Raw genomic sequence first — 22,125 nt, 5'->3', positions numbered from 1 at the left:
TGCCTCTTAAGGGAAAAAAAAAGACCCAAAGCATCCTTACAAGGAAATAGGGTACCAGATTCCGGGTCCGATGTGCCCCTTCCAAGTACAGAAGTAAGATGCTGGGGTATTCACTCCACCCCCTCTCGGTGTGTCTGGGGCCCCACATCAGATCCCTGGGCCTTTGCCATGAGAGTGTCGTATGGGGAAGTTTAGTTGAGACTCACTGGCATCTCAGGGCACAGGCAGGAGTCCTGCTAGGGACCCATGGTGACGTGCAGGTCTGTGGCTGCAGGTTGCTGCAGGCCTGGGCTCCCAGTGTAACGAGGACAAAGGCCACAGGCCTGCTTCTCAGTACTGACTGCTCTCCTTATAGGTGGGCCTCCCAGGCCCCTGGGTTGTCCTGTCCTGCTCACCGCCCCTCTCCCAACACAGGGGTCCCAGGGACAGGTCAGTCCTGGCCTTTCTCTGTTCTCTTTCTAGGTGCCTTTGTGGTCCTCCCATAGATGAGAGACCCCCTCACACAAATCAAAAGTTTGGCACCCAAAACTTCTTCCTGAGGAGGGCTCTCAGAACCTACTTTGGATGTGAAAAGCAAAATTCCTCTGTCTCTCTGTTCCCGCTTTAATAATCCTAGTTCCCCTGGAGGCAACGAGGATGCCTCTGGCTGGCTGAGGAGGGTTACGTACAAGGAAGCACGGAGAGAAAGCACAGACCAAAGTGGCAGGATATTCTCTCTCTACTTCCTAGTGTGGACTCACCTGTTCAGGGAAAGGAAGGACCCTCAGGGTCCCCCAGATGGAGGTGAAAGGAAAGGTCCCTGGCTGTTACCTGGGCAGTGTGGTGACGCTAGATGCTCAACCCCGAGCTGGCTGGTTAGAGGAGGTTAAGTTACCTCCCCTCTGCCAGCCTTCAGCTTCCTCAAGGTGGTACCCAGCGTTACTGCAAGAGGGCTCTGAATCCAGGTCTGTACCGGGAACCCTGTGCAGTCTGAACACAGGGTGCCGTGCTTTTGTACACTGCTATTTCACAAGTGTACATAGACGCCTCTGGGATCAATGAGATAAAAGTGAATTTAAGTGTATTGCTGAGTTCTTTAAGTCATTTTATCTCTTCTGAGTCAATAGATATCAAAAGTACCGCCATAAGGGAAGCTGCATGTTTTATTATTATTACTTTAGAAGGGACCTTTGTGCTGAAAACCCCCGGAACCATGGTCTGCGCAGCCCCTTCCGCTTCTAACACTCTGCGGTTCACCAACCATATCACGTTATGGTAAATTTTCTAAATATATCAGAAATGTATTTGCTCTCAACTTCCACGTTGCTTGCTGGCTCCAGAGCAGGAAGACTGTCAGCAGCCTTACTTCCTTCTACAGGACGTGGCGTGGAGACTCTGCAGGGGACGGGTCTTCCCCGTGTAGGTGTAGGGGGCAGTTCTGAGACTGGCTGTTGGTCTCTCACCCTCCCTGGCGAAGCGGACTAGTTATCGACCAGTGGGACTAACTGTGCCATCCCGTAGGTCACCCCCCCCCCCACTGCCCCCCGCCAGGCTTCTCAGGTTTGGAGTCTTCTCCCACCCCCAGGTGAGCCTTTGCTTGGATCAGAGCTTCATTTTATCTGCCTTTCAGATTTGGATACTGGTCTTTGCATCCTCCTCTATTTACTTACAGAGCCTTTGTGTGTGGACCATGTGTTCCTTGCTCTTGCTTTTTTATAGCCTTTTCTCATTAGACTTTTCCCTCTTCACAACAGCGAGTCGACTTCCGGTTAACAGGAGAAATAGCCGGAGCCAGCCATCCTGGCCGACGGTGTTGCTCAGAGATGGTGCAGAGCTTTCCCAGCGTGGTCCAGCCACATGGTACAGGAGGAGCTTTCTCTCCTCCAGTGCTTCACGTAGGGGTGCTGGCACTGGTCAGATCAGCTCAGCATCTCCTGTGGGCTGTGGCTTCTTTGGCTGCCGGGAAGAGGTGGAATTTACCCCTGCCTCCAGCCCCAGCCCTGCCGATCTCCACAGCTGCCTCTCCTACTTAGGGACCATTCACCGCGAACAACTACTTTCCTGGGATCATCGGTGGGCTGCGGACACATTAACAAAAAACTCGTGTGAGACTCGGCATCTTTTTTCTTGGAAAATACCCAGATTATTTTCACGCTTATTTAATGAGTCCTGTTATTTGTTGTTTTTTTTTCCCACTGCTGCTAACATATTCTCCTCCATGCATAGTTCACTTGAGCCACATAGATCTTTCTGTCTGCAAAGTATGAAGAAATCCCATTAATTCCCGTAACAAAGGTAGCAGCCTTCAATGTCCGTTCTTAGTTCCTCTTTTAAAGACAATGTCGCCATTTGGTCTTACAAATTCTTCTCCTCTAGAATGAAAACTACCTTACTGTGTTTTTCTTTCTTTTTTTCTCCCCCAAGATCAAGCCATTAAGTTGTTAGCTAATCTCAAAAAAATCTAACCAGACAAGGTCTATATTCTGCAAATATGCTGGGTTGTCTTACGGGTTTTGTTCCCACCTGAGGCATTTTACTTGGTTCTCATCTTTCAGGGGTAAGAGCATCATCTTACAAAGCGGAAGACAAATGCAGAGAGACAGGAAGTTGCTCAAAGTCATACAAGTGATCAAAAATAGCAGGATGAGAGTAGGATAGGCTACCCTTCCTGTCTGAAAAGCTCTCTTTTTTCTGATGGTTGAAGCTTCCTCTCCAGAACAACCATCGGGAGCATTCTAACCACTTCCCTTGAAGGGGGAGTTCTCTAATTCGGTTCCGGCAGCTTGTTCTGCAGCCCAGGTGTTCACACAAAGATGCAAAGTGTGGGGGCTCCTCTGACGGCACAGTGGTTAAGAATCCTCCTGCCAATCCAGGGGACACGGGTTCGAGCCCTGGTCCGGGAAGATCCCACATGCCGCGGAGCAACTAAGCCCTTGCGCCACGACTACTGAGCCCACACACCGCAAATACTGAAGCCCACGCACCTAAGCCCATGCTCTGCAACGAGAAGCCATCGCAATGAGAAGCCTGCGCACTGCAACATAGGGTAGCCCCCCCCACCAGCTCTCCGCTACTAGAGAAAGCCCAGGCACAGCAATAAAGACCCAACGTAACCAATAAATAAACGGATAGATTTTTTTTTTTTTTTTAAGATGCAAAGTGTATACACTCGGTGCTGCTCCTGCATGAGGCGCTCTTCCTCAACACAGCCTGCTGACCTGACCCTCTTCATGTGGTCTTCTGGGCCCTCTCAGGGTTGATTTTAAATTCTTCTGTGATGTGTTCACAGAAGGAAGTTTTCTTGTCAGTGAAGTGCCTTCTTTGGGTTAGCTGAGAATTCATCTACACATCGCCACTCTTAGAAGGATTAGAAGAAAGTACGTTACACCCGATGTGTCAACAGTCTTAAGTCAGAAGCCACTTGAGAGCCCAGCAGCGCCTCCTGGGGGTGTGAGCATCTGTCCACCCCCAGGGATGTTGGTTCATAGAGGCCTCCAGTGGACAGAGTAGTGGCTCAGCGGCTGTGACACTGTTTCAGAGCTCCTCTCCCCTAGGGTCCTCGGGCCATACTTCCTAAGTGGTTCTGAGCTACGCCCACACACAGAGTGGCTGTGGTCCATCACTCGGCCTTTGTTTGTGACACGCAGACCTGCCAGAGGCCTTGAACTACCATCTCCGGCTGTGTCGACTGGCAATTTACAAACCCCGGGTTCTTGCTGGAATTACCAGGGTGAATGAAACACCTGGCTTTGGCTGCTCTGCCTTGACGGGGCTACCGCTGTGAGATGGCACTGCAGGGGTCTCTGCTGGTCTCAGCAAAGCTAGGTACTTACGATACTTTGAAGCTGTGTATCTGACAAGTTAAAGAGCTGGTGATTGGAGGATCTTTCTGAAATAGCGTCACAAGAGAATTCTTAAATGTCGTGAGTAAAGAGTAGCAGCCTCTTTCTTGAGCTTGTATTGGGTGTATGTGAAGTTACAACGCGTGGAGGCTTCAAATATCTAACTATTTTTGGTAGTATATTAGATTGAGAATGTATTTGATAGTATGTTATTGTCGTCTTATTTAAAGAGAAAGGGAAGCGGGAATTCCATGGTGGTCCAGTGGTTAAGACTCTGTGCTTCCACTTCAGGGGGCATGGGTTCAATCCCTGGCCAGGGAACTAGATCCCACGTGCCACGCAGCCAAAAAAAATATTTTACTAAAATTTAAAAAATAAAGAAAGGAGTGAACATGAGAATGTGTGTAATCTATACCAAGTCTCTTCCTGGTATGTACCCTAGAGAAAGTCTCTCAAGAGATGTGTTTATGACATTATTGTACAAAATAACAAAATATTAGAAATCACCAGCTCTGCATATCTACAAGAGAAAGGGTAAAGAAAGGAGATAGATAGATAGATAGCAGTAAACTGGATAAATCTCAGAAAAATAGTTCAAGAGAATACATACACCATCCCATTTATAAATATTTTTAAATAGGGAAATAATGGTATTGTTTAGAGTCCCATACTTTTTTTTTTTTTAACTATAAAGACGTGTAGGAATAATAAACCAAATTCAGACAAGTGGCTGCATGGAGTAAGCACACAATTAGAGAGAATTCCCTGTGCTTACAGGGAATTTCAACCGTATATTTTTGTTTTATTCCATACACTGGGTGGGAAATGGTCCAGGTGTTGTATGATTCTCTAAATTGTATTATATGCCTGGAATATTCCATAATAAAAAGCAGGTGGGATGTCTACCCAACACTTTGCTCAGGAATATATGGGAAAAAATAATGAGTAAATTATTAGATCATAGCAGATATTTAAGAAAAAGCATAGTGTGTATTTAGTTCTTTGCTGTTTCCATGCACAGTGGGCCTTAGCTGCCCAGGGACCATTTCTTGGCCACACAGCCATGCGGAGAACAGATCACAGCCACACCCTGGCAACCTGGGGACAGAACCCAGGAACCAGCGGCCGGACTGACATCCATACAGATAGATGGACAAGCAGAGATGAGTCCCTAATGCAGCTGTCGAGCACCCAGTCCTAGTTTAAGAAAATTCTGCGTCTGTTCCAGGCAACAGAAAGCAGCTCTGGAGGCTTAAGCAAAAGGAAGATTTATTGTAAAGTCACGGGCAAGTTCACAGAATCAACAGGATCGAGCTGGCTTGGAAGCCAGAACTGGGGAACCATTGGCAAGTTCTCTACGACCTGTGAACACAGCCACCACTGCCAGCAGTCACCACCCCTGTGAATAGCATCTCAGCCTTCTTTTGTCCACTGGGCTTGTTAGGAGCATGCTGGGGCTGGGATGGTCATTTGGCCAAGCTGTCGCAGGGACACTGAAACCTGCTCCAACACGGAGCTTTTGGTTTCATTCTGTCCTTACGATTCCATGAATTTTTGCAGATGTAGTTGCCATGACCTTAAAGAAGCTATATCAATATTCCCATTATCCCATTCCACTCCAGCCTTCTAACAGTCTAAAATTGTTCCACCAAATATTGATTTTTTTTTTTTTGGCCATGCCCTGCGGCTTGTGGGGTCTTAGTTCCCCTACCAGGGATGGAACCGAGGCCCTTGGCAAGGGAGTGTGCAGAGTCCCAACCACTGGACCACCAGGGACGTCCCTAAATGATTTTTAAAGGAGTCATAACACTGGAGCAGATATATACATGGTTTTCATGGAATTAAGTCAAGGAATATGAACAAAAATCTTATTTAGCTTACTGACACTTACAGGTGATTTTAACTTTATATTTTCCTGTGGATGTTTTTATAATGAGCCCATAATTAGGAAGGAAAAAAAACTATGTTCATTCCATTTGGAAATAAATCCACCTTTCAAAAGAATTCTTGAGACCCAGGGCCTTTGTAGCGGATGCTGCTTGTCCTAGGCCACCCTCATTTCTGCTCCCATGATACTGGCTCAGACAAAAGAGCTGACGCTTGATATTTCTGTGTGGTTGGGTTTTGGCTCGATTCAATTAATTAAATATCCACTCAGCGGAAGAGCCTTTGCTGGGTGTCCTGGGGGGTATACAAATGAACCTAACACACACTCTGCCCTCAGAAAAGCTGGCAGTCTAGAAAGGAAGAAATTATTTGAATACAGGATTGCAAGGACTCATGTGGAAGGCTCGAGGTGTCACCGTAACAGAGGGGAGAGCTCGGCCCCAGGGGCCGAGGTGACAAGCCAGCTCAAGGAGCTTTTTTTGAGAGGTGGTAGCATCTGAGTGATGCCTTACAGATGGGCAGAGGCACCTTGTAACAGGAAGAGTTGGGGTGGTGAATAAATAGAACACTGGAGGCAAAAGCGGGACAGTGGACTAGTTCTAGGCACCTAAGACTAAACTCAGGCAGCCAGCTCCAAGGTTGGATTGGAGTTATTTACTTTTAAATATTATATGGAGGAAGTCTGGTACCAATTTTTTTGAAGTCTCTTGTATTTGACAGTTCAGAAGAATCATGACGTTAAATGTGGTTAAAAAAATAAACATAATGGCGTTATCTGGGCCTCTGCTTTTTCTGGCCTTACATCAACATCAGCCTCACCTGTTTTCTGATTAACTCCCTGCTTGAAAAATCAAGCAGGTGTTTAACTTCATCACCTCTCCATAGAGCAAGTGCCTATTGTGTTCCAGGAGGGATTGCACAGCAGCCTCTGGTCCTGCTAGGTTCTGTAGGCTCTACGGAGTCATGAACTCGAGGCAGCTCCGGCTGCTGGAAGGTCCGGCATGAAGATTCCAAGGAAGTAAGCCTTCAAAGAGGCAGCCTGGTAACAAATGGTTCATGAGCTACGAAGAGCTGGATGAGATGCTGAGGCCAGGTGCCCTTGACTGGGTGGGACTGTTGTCTAAGACTCGGAAATGAATTATCCAAGGAGACACACGTGCTGACAAAGCAAGAGACTTTATTGGGAAGGGGCGCCTGGGCAGAGAACAGGAGGGTCAGGAAGCCCAGGAGGACAGCTCTGCCATGTGGCTCGCAGTCTCGGGTTTTATGGTGATGGGGTTAGTTTCCAGGTTGTCTCTGGCCAATCACTCTGACTCAGGGCCCTTCCTGCGTCAGGTGCGCGCAACTCTGCCAAGATGGGCTTCAGCGAGGAGGATTCCGGGAGGTGGGTAGGACGTGTGGGCTGATGTCTCCTCTCTCCTTTTGACCTTTCCCGAGGTCTTCCAGTTGGGGGTAGCTTGTCAGTGCCACGTTCCTTACTGGGACCTCCCATTGTAAGATAACTCCTGCCCGTGGCTACTATGGGGCCTGGCCAGGGCGGGCAGTTTCGGTCCGTGGTCCCTCTCACAATTTGTGCGGGAGCCCCAGAATCAAAGGACGCTATGCAGATCACAAAAGTGCGGGGAAACAGCGGAAGGGGGGCTGGGCTTGCGGGGGGGGGGAGCCATCATTAAGCAGCCCCCCCACCCCACCCCCGTCTAGCACCAGGGAGTCAGGATGACGCACTGGGATGAAGCTCAAACCACAAACTTGGCCCTGGGGGGAAAAGGTGACGCTTCTAATTTTCCTATAATTCAACTTCCTCTGCAGCGTGTGTCCCATGGCCAGCAAGGAACTTTTGTCCCCATCTCCCTGATGTTGCCTCAGGGTTCCCCCAGAATTTACGCAGAGCCAGGGTGTTGGCAGAGGGGCCTCTGTGGTCCTCGAGGCATCTGTCCACCAGGTGACCGATGAGACACGGTAGCTGCGATGAGCCCTTGAGGCTGGTGGCTCTTGGTGGTCTTGTGTCCCACACTCTAAGGCTGCCCGTGACCCTCTCTGCCACAGGGGATCAGGGAGCCATTCTCTGCTGGGGTCTTGCCAGCCCTTCACACTCCACCTAGGAAGGCTTTGCAACCCCTCCACCACCCAGCAACCCTGGTCCCAAGAGGCAACTCCATGCTTCCTCTTGCTTCTGGCCGAGACATTCTTTTCTCCCCTGTGTGCGGAGTTCTTTATTCCCCAGCTCTGAGGCTTAGGCTTTTGGAAACAAAAGCCAGAAAGACGTTCAGCAGGTGTGTCTGCTTTTTTTGTTTGTTTTTGTTTTGTTTTTCACCTGGCGGCATGTGGGATCTTAGTTCCCCGACCAGGGATCGAACCTGCAACCTGGGCTTGGGAGCATGGAGTATTAACCACTGGACCACCAGCGACGTCCTGGGCTATCTGCCTTTTAACCTGCCACACCGATCCCTCCGTGAAAGGGGGGGTGTAGGTTAATGTCTCAAAATGCCTTCAAGTCACATGTGTTTGAAGGTAAGGGATCTGGGTTTTCTTTCAGACTTCCCTCTGCTAACCCCAGACTCCCAGTCCATCCCTCCCCTCCGCTCCTCCCCCTCCCCCTTGGCCACCACAAGTCTGTCCTCTATGTCTGTGAGTCTGTTTTTTTAATCGATAAGTGCATTTGTGTCATATTTTAGATTCTACACATAAGTGATATCATATGGTATTTGTCTTTCTCTGTCTGACTTACTTTGCTTAGTATGATCATCTCTGGTTGCACCCATGTTGTTGCAAATGGCATTATTTCATTCTTGTTTATGGCTGAGTGGTATTCCATTGTATATATGTACCACATCTTTATCCATTCATTTGTCGATGAACATGTAGGTTGCTTCCATATCTTGGCTATTGTGAATGGTGCTGCTATGAACATAGAGATGCATGTATCTTTTAGTTTGTTTAATTTTTATTTATTTATTTGGTTGCGCCTGGTCTTAGTTGCACACGTGGGCTCCTTAGTTGCAGCTTGCACGTGGGATCTAGTTCCCTGGCCAGGGATCAAAGCCTAGGCCAGTGCATTGGGAGTGCGGAGTCTTAACAACTGTGCCACTAGGGAAGTGCCCATGTATCTTTTCGAATTATAGTTTTGTCTGGGTATATGCCCAGGAGGGGGATTGCAGGATCACATGGCAACTCTATTTTTAGTTTTTTGAGGAAGCTTCATACTGTTTTCCATAGTGGCTGCACCAGTTGACATTACCTCTAACAGTGTAGGAGAGTTCCCTTTTCTTCACACCCTCTCTAGCATTTATTTGTGGACTTCAGTGATGGCCATTTTGACCCATGTAAGGTGGTACCTCGTAGTTTTGATCTGCATTTCTCTAGTAATTAGCGAAGTTGAGCATCTTTTCATGTGCCTGTTGGCCATCTGTAAGACATGGAGGAATCTTAAATGCATTTTACTAAGTAAAAGAAGCCAACCTGAAGAGTTCATATACTGTAGGATTCCAACTATATGACATTCTGAAAAAGGCAAAGTTATGGAGACAGTAAAAAGAGAAGTGGTTGCCAGGGATTAGGCAAAGCACTAAGGAATTTTTTTTAATAGCCTGTTTTCTAAGAGCGGTTTTAGGTTCATAGCAGACTTCAGCGCAAGGTGCAGAGTCCCCAGGTACCCCCTCCCCCCACATATTCACAGCCTCCCCACTGTCAGCATCCTCAACAGATGAGGCACAGGTGTTACAGGTGAACATACACTGGCTTATCACCATCACCCAAAGCCCACAGCTGACATTCGGGTTTATTCTTGGAGTTGGACGTTTTGTGGGTTTGGACAAATCCTTAGAAGATTTTTAGGGCAGTGAGACTATTCTGTATGATTTGTGGTGGTGAATACATCATTATACATTTGTCCAAACCCCTCCTGGGAGCTACTTTCAAGGTCAGTTCTTCCCCAGGTCCAAGAAAGTCAGCAAAGGTGTTACAGGTTTTCCCAAGAGCTGCAACTTACTGACAGTCCTCCTCTTCTGGTGTTCAGGAGCCTGTTTGTAAATAGCATCCTTGACCAAGACAAAATAACAGGTTGCTAAAGGTGAGAGGAAAACAGTGGTGGAACCAAAGACAACAAAATCTTATTTGATCTGTTTTACTCCTAAAATCTCACAGGAAATAAAAATCTGGGACGTACTTGACACATGTACGTGCGTATGTGCGTGCACAAACAATGTAAAGTCCTGATGCTTTGTAATAAAATCATCTTATTTTTTTTAAAAAGGTGAATTTTCTAGGAGTGTGAAAATTCATGGTTTGCCTAAGAATGCTTATAGAAGATTCATTCTTCTTGAATGATGCTGGGAGTGGACATATGACCGCATTTATCCTTTTCTCAATCAAAAATTACATGGAAAACTCAAAAGTATCAGTTTTGTGTCAGTCACTTCCCACTTTGGAAAAGTAGCTTTTCTGTTGAAATAATGTCATGTCAAAATAGGATTTGACGTAATCCGATGTATACCACGCCCTCTTTCAAAGGACTTGTCTGGGCCCCGTGACCCCGTTTCTCTTTCCTATTTCTGCCTTTTAGAATAGGAATGTCTGTCCTACGCCTGTCACTGCGGTATTTTGGAAGCAGATAACTTGTCTGGTTTCACAGGTTCACAGCTGGAGAGAAATTTTTGCCTCCAGATGAATCATAACTCAAGTCTTACCCACACCTGATGTAGGTGATATTTAGATGCGATTTTGGACTTTGAGTTGATGCTGCAATCGATTAAGACTTTAGACCTGTTGGGATGGGGTGAATTTATTTTTCATGTAAGAAGGACATGAATGTTGGGGGATCCAGGGGATGGGTTGTTATGGCCCAAATTGTGTCTGCCACCAAATTCAGATTGACTTTATTTGGAGCTAGGCCTTTAAAGAGGTAATTAATGGGATCATGTGGTATCTTTATCAAAGGAAGAAATTAGAACACTGTCACACACAGCGAGAAGACCATGTGAGAACACAGCAAGAAGGCAGCCATCTGCAGGCCGAGGAGAGAGTCCTCAGAAGAAACCACCCCTGCCTGGAGACTCCAAGGGAAAACCCATTTTCTTGCCTTTTCCAGCCTCTAGAGTCTACATGCATTCCTTGAGGCGTGGCCCCCTCCCATCTTCAAAGCCAGCAGTGTAGCATTTTCACATCTCTGGCTGTGACAGCGACTCTCCTGCCTCCCTCAGCCTCGTGGTCCAGCTTGAGCAACTTGACTATGTAACCCAGCAGGCGGAAAAAGAGTTGACTTCATACACTGTGAGGGCTGGTGTCAAAGCAACAGAGCACTATTAGACTTTTTAAGGCTTGTTCCTGTCAGTTACGACTTTGGACTCCAACTGTAAGGCCAAAGAAATACGTAGGGAGTGTCTGGGCTGGAGGATCACAGGGAAGATGGATCTCTTGTTTATTCTGTGCCAACTTGTCAAATGCCCTTTAATATCGCAGCCGGTCTCTCAATCTTCTCTAATTTTCTTGACATTAGTGGGGACCAGAGAAGAAGGGCAGTCATTGGGTGACTGGTAACCACCAGGCTCCAGCATCGTTCAGACTCTGTGTGCTCTCCCCTAAGGACCCTCTGTCTCTCAGGTCCACTCCGGTACATGCCACGCTGAATGCTTCTTATCCCTGTGCCTGCTTAGCATCAGCGTGATTAGATGTTGTTAGATCAGGCAGATGCTATCAGGCAATCAAGATGTAAACTGAGTAATTGAGACCCAGATTGTAAAATGCATCAAGCTCGACTATCGCTGTATTTAATTTGCAACGTGGCTCAAGCAGGAGCGGGAATGGCAAGCGCCCCCACTATTGTGAACAGTGCTGCTACCAACACTGGGGTGCATGTATCTTTTTGAATTATAATTTTGTCTGGGTATATGCCTAAGAGTGGGATTGCTGGATCATATGGCAACTCTATTTTTGGTTTTTTGAGGAACCTCCGTTACCCATAATGGCTGCACCAATGTACATTCCCACCAACAGTGTAGAGGGTTCTCTTTCCTCACACCCTCTCCCGCATTTATTATTCATAGACGTCTTAATGATGGCCATTCTGACCCGTGTGAAGTCCCACCACATCTTCTTTATCCATTCATTTGTCAGTGGACATTTCGATTGTTTCCGTGTCTTGGCTGTTGTGATAGTGCTGCAGTGAACGTTGGGGTGTATGTATCTTTTCAAATTATAGTCCAAAAAGGGTTTTCTAATAGCAGAGGATGAGAAAACAAAACAGGGAAGGAGATGAGAATAAAACTCCATAAACGTCTAACAACTTCGCGGGGATGGAAAGCACTTGGATGCAACAGATTACCGTGACAGGAGGCAACAGTCACTTTGGAAACAGCAGGCACAGGTGTTTCTGAAGCCACACAACAGGCCCAGGCGATCTCAGGCCGAAGGGCATTCGGACGCCCCTCTGGTTGGGGGAATAAACAGCACTGCCCATCCATTCCTATCTGACTTTGTTTTTGCTCCAAGCTCCCTGGGGGCCCGGGAGACGGATGCTGCAGGGCTGGATGTTGGGAGCCCTGGGGGAGGGAGCCCACTGTCCCAGCGTCAGCCTTTCTGGAGGAGGGAGGTGTCGGGGCGAACTGTGTCTCCATGAAGAGTCCCCTGCTTTAAAGCCATCTGATCAAATCATCTCTTCCAAATGTCCTCTGGTTGGAATCAAATTACTCCTAATAAATGTGAGAATAATATCCACCAACATTAACCATAGTTACTTCTGCCTTTCTTTGCTGTAATTTTCTCTGTTGTCACATTTTTCTGCAATGGACACATCTTGTCATGACAAGAAAGAAAACATCTAAATTGTTTCTGTTTGGCAGAGGTGTGGCTGGAGCCGGGGGTGGCGATTGGGGGCGGGGGGGGGAGGCCCCCGGGGCCTGTGGCCTCCAGATGTTCCCCTAGTGCTCTTTGCCAGGTGAGGGGCTTCTCTTTCTGCCTTTAGCTCACGGTCTCCCCTATGGTGCAAGGGAGACAGCAGCGGAGCGTGAGGGCAGGGCATCGAGGGAGCGGGGCCATCTGGGGGACACCTGGCTTCTGCCACTCCTGGTGACCCATCTCTGTCTGTGCTTCCAGGTGAGCCTCGAAGCAGGAGCCCTGACCCGGCCTCTCGTCTGACGACGTCAGCTGCCACTGCCGCCAGCCTGTTCCCTGCCCGGGGCTGTCACTGTGCCGTCTCCCAGCAGGTCAGGGAATAACGTATCCTGTCCTGGAGCGGGTTCTCTCTCGAGAGCAGGGGTGTCTGCCAGCAGTTAGTGCATGGGCCTGGGGCGAGGCTGGGCTGTCAGGATCCTTGACGTGTGGCCGGGTCCTCACACCATCACTTTCTTCTCCTAGCCGTCACCATCCCAGATGTAGGGCCCTTATGAAGCCTGTTTTTGCCCCCTCTTCACGTTATCCCTCCTGCGAGTGGACGTGTCCCCTCGTGAGGGAGCAGCGGGAGGAGAGCCGAGCCACCTCCTTGGGTTGCTGGCCATGGCTGGGAAATCAAGCTGTGTGCTACCCCCACTAGGAACAGAGATGTTACTCAGGCAGGCATCCTTGTTCAGCATCTCGCTGTGGCAAAGGAGGTGAGGGTCAACCAGCACTCCCACCCGCCCCACTTGCAGCCCAAGCTACTTGGTCCCTTTAGGCCCAGGGGCTGCGCTCACTGGCGATAGCTGTTTTTCAGGCATTTCCCAGAGAGACTGACCGCAGCACTCTGCCCGCGGACACACAGCCAGGGCTTGTGGCGATAAGTCATGCTAGGGAGGATGGCTGAAAAGGCATGATGACATCCACTCAGCCAGAAATTCTAAACACGCTGTCCTGAGTCACGTCAGATCGGCAGCACTGGGGACTGAACCGCTTTGCCCTGCCCTGCCCCTGACTCTGAGGTTACCGAGTTACACATCACGGGAGGCAGACCGTCAGAAGTTCCCTGGGAAAGCTGTCTGTGTGAGTCTATCCCATGTGCCCGAGGAGAAGGATGTCTGACCGCCTGAGCAGCTGGTTCATTTTCCCTTCTGTCTTGTCTTCTGAAAAGCCAAGGGTCAAGTTAGTGGTCCCCCAGTAGCCGGTGTTCGTGTTCGGCTTCATTCCGTCTGCACCCTTCCCTAATTCCGTTTTCTTCTTGAGTCAAGGTGGGTGTATGTGCACACGTGTGTATACGGAGAAAGGCATCCATCTGCCCACGTAGAGGTGTGGCGTCTGGATAGTCTTGTTACCAAACCGGATTTGGGTCTGCTCAGCCGTGCACAGTAGAGCCAATCTACTGACACCGGGTTGTGGTGAAGGAACGCGCAGCGTTTACTGCAGGGTGTCACCCAAGGAGTCCAGGGAAGCTAGTGCTCAAAACATCTGAACTCCCTGATGGGTCTCAGGAACGCATTTTAAAGGCCAAGTGAAGGAGGGGGAGGGAAGTCCCAGGGTATGTGACCAGCTCGTGCGCAGTTCTCTGATTGGTTGATGGTGAGGTCACAGGGCAGGGTCACGTCATCAGTCCTCAGGCTCCAGTAGGTCTGGGGGCTTTGTGGTCATCAGGTAGTTAATTTCTTCCATTTGGTGGGGGTTTTGGCATCTGCAGACCAACTCAAGAAATGTCCATGAGGTACTCGGGACTTTAGAGAGGAGCTAAAGCAGAGGATGTGGGGGAGGGGTCTGTCCTTGGAAGGCCCACAGGGTCCTGCTCGGTTACCGTCTTGAAAGGGCAGAGATGTTATTCAAGTGGAGCCTAAGAGGTGCCTGACCGGGTCGGGGAGGAAGGCCCTCAGGGACCTTCTCATGGGGTGGTATCTTTAAAAGGCTCAGTTGCCTCTAGTTCAGTTTGACAAGAGCGACTTCCTTCTCCAGTGCCAACTATGTCCCTGGGTCACCGTGCCTACCATGAGGGTGGGCCCTCCCGTGGACCCTCCCTGCCATGTCACGCCCGAGTTAGGCTGGGTTAGGATCACACAAGGGGTGAGTGTGCCCTGGGAGAGCAGGCTAGCCCAAGTGCATGGGGTGAAGGCCTCTCCGTGCCCCGAAGACTCCACCAGGCTGAGGAGGGGTGACCAGCCCCGGCAGCAGCAGGGAGATGCTTCCTTCCACTTCTGCTAAAGAGCTCTGCAAAATTAAGTGCGTTAACCTCCTTGAAAATTCGAAAAATAAAGGGATTGGACCTGGACATCTGAGTTTCCCCTCCCATATGAATGTGTGGTGATTCAGAGCCTTGCTACTCAAAGAGGGGTCCCCGGACCAGCAACAGCTGGGGGCTTGTTAGAAATGCAGAATCTTGGACCAAACTCCAACCTGCTCCATCAAAAATCAGCATTTTATCCAGATCCCCAGGGATTCATATGGCCATTAAAATTTTTAAAGGACTGATTTAAAGAGCCCTGAAGGTACACAGAACATCTTCAAAGGCGATCTGATGGACGCAAAGGAACAACAGAGTCGAGAAGACGTATAGCCAGCCATGGTTCTCCACCTCTGGGGAGTGCCAGAATCACCTCGGGAGGTTGTGAGATACGGGTGTCCTGGTCTGCGGGGCCACAGTCTGGGTCCCGGGTACGCATGCTTGAGAAACTTTACCAGCCACTTGGAGAAAGAGCAGAAACATGCACATGTGGTGTGATTTACAAGACACGGATGGCAACAAGAGTGATATCCTATAAACGGGGTCAGGGTGAGTCAAGGGGCTGTGGAGGGGTGAGGTGGGCGGGCTTGCCATCCCTGTACTGGGGACAGGGCTTTGCATCCTTATTTTTAGCATCTCCACGTTTAGTTACTTAAGGGACCCTTTTACGTGCATCTGTAGCTACCTCTCCACCTCCTTCCTGAGCGAGAGTGGAAGTGGGGGGGAAGGAAGGGTTTTCTGTTGTGCTGTTGTTTATTTTAAGGTGATGAAAAAGACATAAACGTATTTTTATGTGTTGAGGAGAAGGAACCCAGAGACACCGATGTTACAGGAGAAAGAGGGGCGAGTGGCAGGGCAGAGTCCTGAGGAGGGGACAGGTCCGTCACAGATGGGGTACCAGCCTTGGATAAGGAGATGCTTTCAGCTGCAAGTGACGGACGACCCAGGAATCATGGCCTAGACTGTGAGGAGTATATTCTGTCAGTATCAAGGATCAGAAGTAGACGGCCGGGGTCCAGGCATCTCAGGACTCTGGGTCTATTTCTCCATGAGTCTCCTGCCTTTGCCCTAGGTCCATTCCGCAATGGTCCCTATGGCAGCTCGCCGTGAAGCCAGCCAAAGACCGGGGCTTCTCCTCGTGGGCCTTGACTGGGAAGAAAAGCCTTTCCTACACGTCCCCTGCGGACTCCCCTGCGTGTCGCACTGATTAGGACAGGCTCACGTGCTCTGGTCCTCCTACAAGGGAGGTGGGAAGTGCGGGTGTGACATCGTGGGCCCCGGAGCAGAAGGTGGGCCCTGCCGTCGGGGTCAGCAGGGAAGGGGGCCGGCAGTGGGCCCCGCTGCAGAGGCAGGATGGAGGGCAGGACGCACGTGGACACCGAGAGGCCGTCAGTGGTGGGGCCAGAGGCAAGGAGGTTCTGGCCTCGTGGCCTCTTTCTCCATTCTGTGGAAGCTGAGGTCGCCTTCCAAGGACGAGAGGACAGAGGTGGTGAGGAGGGGGTTGGAGACTGGAGCGTCAGGAGGGCAGAGGGAGGGGTGATGGGGACGGGCTGAGATTGCCAGGCTGCCTCGAGGACCTGCTCCGGCTGGCCCGTGGTGTCTGCGGGCACCAGCCCCCAGCTTTGCGGGGTCGGGCGGGTGGTGGCACGGGTTTCTCCGGCAGCCCTTCTGAGGGGGCTGAGAGGGGAGGAGGTGGATGGATAGTGTTGGGCTTTACGGACAAAGGGAAGGAGACAAGTCTTGGGAGAGTGATGGCAACGCGGGTCTGTGTCATCGAGGCCGATGGCGGGACGGAATGGAGCCAGGAGAGGCTGTGTCCTGGGAGGCAGCGTGGAGGCCGAGGTGGTCTGAGGCTGAGGAGGAGGACCGGGAAGGGGATGAGCGAGGAGGGTCAGGGGTGACACTGGAGCCCGGGAGCACACACGGCACGGGGGGCACGCGGTGGGGGAGACCGGGAGGCGGAGGGGTCCTGGAGAGGATGCAGGAGGGAGGAGACGCGCCATGCCCGGAGCCGGGCCCACCCCGCCTGCCTGTTTTATCTCCCGGACACGAAACGGAAAAGGTTCTTAGTCAGACATTAAGCATGCGGCTGGACTCTGGCTCCGGGTGTGGAGGGCGTTGAACATGTGCCCTTTCTCTGTGACCCAGGGAAGATGAGAAGGGGGCTGAGTGGGTTCAGGGCCCATCCCGGGCGGCAGGGAGGGTGAGGGCGGTTCCGGGGGTCAGACAGGATCAGGACCTGGTTCTGCTGGTAATGTGTTCTATACACACACCCACACACACTCACACCCACCTCACCTACATACACACCCCACGCTTTCACACACACTCAGACACTCACAGCCACCCTCACCTACACACAGTCACACCCACTCACACCCACACACTCCACACACTCTCACACCCAACACACACTCACACCCACACTCTCACACCCACACACACACTCTCACACCCACACACTCTCACACCCACACACACCACACACTCACACCCACGCACTCCACGCACACTTGCACCCACACTCTCACACCCACACACTCACACCCACACACTCTCTCACACCCACACACTCCACACACTCTCACACCCACACACTCACACCCACACACTCTACACACTCTCACACACACACACTCACACCCACACTCTCACACCCACACACACTCACACCCACTTGCACCCACACACTCCACACACACTCACACCCACACTCTCACACTCACACTCCACACACACTCGCACCCACACACTCCACACACACCCACACACTCTCACACACACACACTCACACCCACACTCTCACACTCACACTCCACACACACTCGCACCCACACACTCCACACACACCCACACAATCACACCCACACAAACACTCACACACTCTCACACCCACACACACCCACACCCACACTCACACGCAGTGCAGAGCCCCGTCCTCTCCGCCCTGCCCCGTGTCCTCCTCTCTTCACTCCTGCGGCCCGGCGCCCAGCTTCCTCTCGCCAGGCCCCCCTGGTCCCTGCCCCACCCCCCCAGCCCCGCTAACTCCTGAAAGCCCTACGCTGGGGAGGAGGGGAGAGAGGGGTGGGCTCAGGAATGGCGTGGGAGGATCGGGATCTGAAGGCAGGGATTTCAGGGTCCTTTTTCACGTGTCAGTCGGGCTGAGGAGGCTCGGGAATTAGCGTGCGTCTTCCCCCTCCTTTTGTGTGGACCCAGGGACACGGAAACACACGTCCGCAGAGGGACCGCCCTGCACACCCGTCAGGCACGTGGGCACACCGGGACACAGCCCCGCCCACACGCACGGAGACGCACGCACATCTCTGTAGAGTGGAGGGCAGGCGGCCGCTCCCCTGGGTTTCAAAACCCCCAACTACTCGTGCTTCCCCTTCTCGTCTTCTTGTTGAACAAGGGTTCCCACCAAGATAGGAACACACACCTGGTAGACTCTGATTTCGGTAGCTGCTCTGTCTTGTAACCAGAAAGTTTTTTTTTCCAATGCTGCCTGTGGACGGATGAAGTGGCCATCAGGCCTCACCCGGGCCGGAGAGTCAGCGTGTGAATAAGAAAACCAGGGTGGGCTTCCCTGGGGGCACAGTGGTTGAGAATCTGCCTGCCAATGCAGGGGACACAGGTTTGAGCCCTGGGCCAGGAAGATCCCACATGCCGTGGAGCAACTAAGCCCATGCACCACAACTACTGAGCCTGCGCTCTAGAGCCCACAAGCCACAACTACTGGGTGCACATGCCACAACTACTGAAGCCCATGCACCTAGAGCCCATGCTCTGCAACAAGAGAAGCCACTGCAATAAGAAGCCCATGCACCACAATGAAGAGCAGGTCCCGCTCTCTGCAACTACAGAAAGCCCGTGCACAGCAACCAAGACACAACCAAGCAGCCAATAAATAAAAAATTAATTAATTAAAAAAAAAAAGAAAACCAGGGTGTGGCCTGCCCATCACGGGACCAGCCCAGCCTCCTCCCACCTCCCTGTGCGCTGCTGAAAGACATTGGCGCCAGTGAGACCCACCCCCAGCTGTCGGGCTGGACCGCTCAGGCCTCCTCTGGGTAGTTTCTCATTAGATGCGGTAACAGTAACCTACACAACATGCTTTTGTGCAGAACAGTTAGTATCACAGGGGTCTTCTGGCAGAATTACATGTTGGGTCAGGAAGTATTTCTTCCCCCTTCTAGAAAAACAGATCTATACTTGGGATGCGTGTGTATGTGTATGTTTTCTTGTCTAAAAACAACCTCCCAACATAAAGTCTGTAAACTTTCTGGAATGACAGCAAATTAAAATTAATAATAAAGTGGAATTTCCCGGGAAGTCCAGTGGTTAGGACGGCACACGTGCGCTGCAGGGGGCTGGGGTCCAATCCCTGGTCAGGGAACTAAGATCCCACATGCTGCGTGACATAGCCAGATAAACGAATTAATTTAAAAAAAAGAATAATCAAGCTCATTCAGGGGAAACCTGCCCTTTGCACTGTAGCGGCTAGAAGACGCCAGGTGACACAGTAGAAAGAACCCTCCGCGAGACTTCAGTGCTTTGTGTTTGGGTTCTAGATCCACAGATTTTGGCTGTGGGACCTTTGGCTCTTGGCTTCGTTTCTCTGCGTTTTGCTCTTTCTCTACTTGCAAAACAAGACTCATTCTGTTTTGCCAGCTTTCAAGTCTGCTAGAGGAGTGAGTGAACAAACATGTATGAAAACGATTTATTACTAACAAAGCACTGTATAAAGGTCAAGGTGTGATGGTCATGGTGGCGGTAAAGTGGCTCTGGGACCATCTGTCATCTTCTGCTTCCTCCCGCCAGGGCTGAGAAAGCCTGACAAACAGAAGGCTGATGTCATTCTCCCATCACTCGGGTGAAGCACTCCTTCCTCTTATCCCAGGAGGGTCTGCTCCCCGGCCTGGACAGAGAAGCTGCTGGGGATGGAAGGCGAGAAAGCTGAGGCGGGGCTCTGCCTTACCTTTGGAAAAGCAGCTCTTCCAACCCCCTTAACTTTGGTTGTTTCAGGGGCAGCAGAATGAAAGAAGCCATGTCCAATAACAGCACCACCAGCATCTCCCAAGCCAGGAAGGCTGTGGAGCAGCTGAAGATGGAGGCCTGCATGGACAGGGTGAAGGTAAGCCCGCACCAGCCAGCCTGGCGCTCTGACCAACACTCAGCTCCACACAGCGCCCCGTGTCCCAGGCAGCCTCGTGAGAGTGAATACGTCACCCCGTAGAGCATCCAGCCAACACTGGCAGCTGTAACATTTACAAACGAGTGTTTGCTCCAGAGTGCCGAGTGTACCCGAGCATCCAAGAGATGCAAAATACACAGTATGCGTGAATTCCACAAGGAGTCGCCAAAAATAGACCCACAGTCATCTCGGCTCTCTTTAGCTCCGTTGTCATGCCAATAAGTGAGAGAGAGTTGAATTGTGAGATCCGTTATTGTTTTCCTGCCTGATCCAGTGACTTTGAGGTTAGACAACATCAGATGTTTTGACGGGCGCTATTAGGAGTGCAGCATCGAAGCGTGCACCACGTTTGTCACACGCTCCTTTGGGGGAAGGGAAGAAAGGCGCCAGCCGCCTCCCACCCTGTGCATTTCACTAGGGAGCTTAGTTGTCTTCACGCTGGGGGAGATGAAACCAGTTCTTCTCCAGGTGCCGCTTCAAAGCAAGCAGGAGGCCAGGCGGAGCAAGTGGCCCTGAGATGCAGTTTAGTTAGGTTCATTGCCTGTAATAGAGCTGGAACCCGTCAGGAACCTGACAGCAGGAAGCATGAGTCCAATGTGTCTGTGGCCTTTGGGGACACAAAACCAGGGCTCTCACCCAAGCACCTGGGATTCAAATGACAGAATCCCTGAGGCAATGGGTGACTCCTAAAGCCTTCTGTTGGCATAGCAAGCAGTCCCTTCCTGAGGCTCCCACCACCGAGAGCTGTGACCAGATGACACCAGCTCTTGCGTGCATCAGGACAGGTATCCCCCCTTCCCTGGGGACCCCTGGGTACGAGCTGTCCAAGGAGGCAGTAAACAAGTGCAGTAAACGACACAAAGCGAGAAGGGAATGCAGGATGATACCCATTGGTCTAAGTGGACCAGCTGTATCTGCACATACTGATACCAGCTACAAATTAGACATCAGTTCTTGATCCCTGGGACAGAGGAGGGAGCAAGAAAAGAAGCCGTTCTGAAAGAGGAGGCGCCCCCGTGGTCTAGAAATGGGTCTAAAGATGAGCATTGCAGACAGTCAGCAGGCTAGTGGTTCAAAGACAGGACGGACGTTGGCTGAAAGGATGAGGATGCCGTGAGATTTGCTCTTTGTGCAAACATCCCTGAGCACCTGCTCCGGCCTCAGCATGGTCCTGGGCTGTGAACACGAATGGAATGTTCCTGTCATGTTGCTCAGAGAAGACTCCCAGGAGTCGTGCGCTCGGAGCTGGTTGTGAGGTGACATGGAGAAGGGAAGGCTGGTGTGAGCTGACCGTGGTTCACTGCGAGTACGTGGACTTGACGGAGGAGCTGCAGGTTGTGCTGGGAAGGCAGCTGGGGGATGCTGTGCGCACAGGTACAGGTCATGCAAACAACTGGGTGTGCAGCCGAGGCTACGGGATGAACTTACAGCAGTTGATAAAGTTGTCTGAGGCCAGGGGGCAGGGGAAACTACAGAGGTGACTGGGAGGGGCCGCCAGGGGAAGAGAGCGGGCGGAGCAGGTGCAGAAAGCAAAGCAGGATGTAGAGGCCAGTGTGTGAGAAACTCAGCAGAACTTAGAGGGTAAGTGTGGGAGCCACCAGGGAGAGAGAAGCTCAATCCCAACTGTCAAGTCCGAGGCCCAAGGACTGGAAAGATGGTGGGCACTGGTTTTGGCGATGGGACAGATGCCGTGGTGGGGAGTTCTACTTTGGCAAGGCAGATGCACTCTGTGATAACAGATTCTCACCTGTGACCACCCCCACCCAGGAGTCGTGGTGGGGACCACATGTCCCCATCAGGAAGGGTCCTTCAGGAGTCACTAAAGGCACGTGCACAGTCTCCAAAAGAAGGAGAGGAGATCGTAAGGCAGCTCAGTGTCCCATTCGTTATTCAGGTGGCTTCAGGGGATGGGCAGTTCCGTTCTTGCGGTAACTGGGTTATGGATCCCGCAAGAGGCGGCCCAGTGCATCTGCAGCCTCTGTGGTAATTCCAGGGCCAGTGACGGCTGAGTCAGATTTGGTTCAGAGCTGGCAGAGTTTTGTCACTGCAGTGATGATCCAGGGCTGCCTGAGGACAGAGGTGGCCCCGAGGAACCACATCCCGGCCATAGCTGC

General features: G+C 51.1%; 1 protein-coding gene across 1 annotated transcript in view; it reads left to right on the top strand.

The window, feature by feature from the left end:
• The first annotated feature begins 1,531 nt into the window (after nucleotides 1-1,531).
• GNG4 (G protein subunit gamma 4) overlaps nucleotides 1,532-22,125 on the top strand; it is a 43,944-nt gene continuing 23,350 nt past the window's right edge. The window contains exons 1-3 of the mRNA XM_057736922.1: nucleotides 1,532-1,564; nucleotides 12,798-12,907; nucleotides 19,843-19,951. Of these exons, the coding sequence (XP_057592905.1) occupies nucleotides 19,853-19,951 (99 nt within the window). The 5' untranslated portion in view covers nucleotides 1,532-1,564; nucleotides 12,798-12,907; nucleotides 19,843-19,852. The remainder of the gene's footprint in view (nucleotides 1,565-12,797; nucleotides 12,908-19,842; nucleotides 19,952-22,125) is intronic.

This window comes from Hippopotamus amphibius, chromosome 5 (genome assembly GCF_030028045.1).
Source record: "Hippopotamus amphibius kiboko isolate mHipAmp2 chromosome 5, mHipAmp2.hap2, whole genome shotgun sequence".
Lineage (NCBI taxonomy): Eukaryota > Metazoa > Chordata > Mammalia > Artiodactyla > Hippopotamidae > Hippopotamus > Hippopotamus amphibius.
Note: the sequence above shows the minus strand (reverse complement) of the source record. Positions and strands in the feature narration are given on the sequence as shown.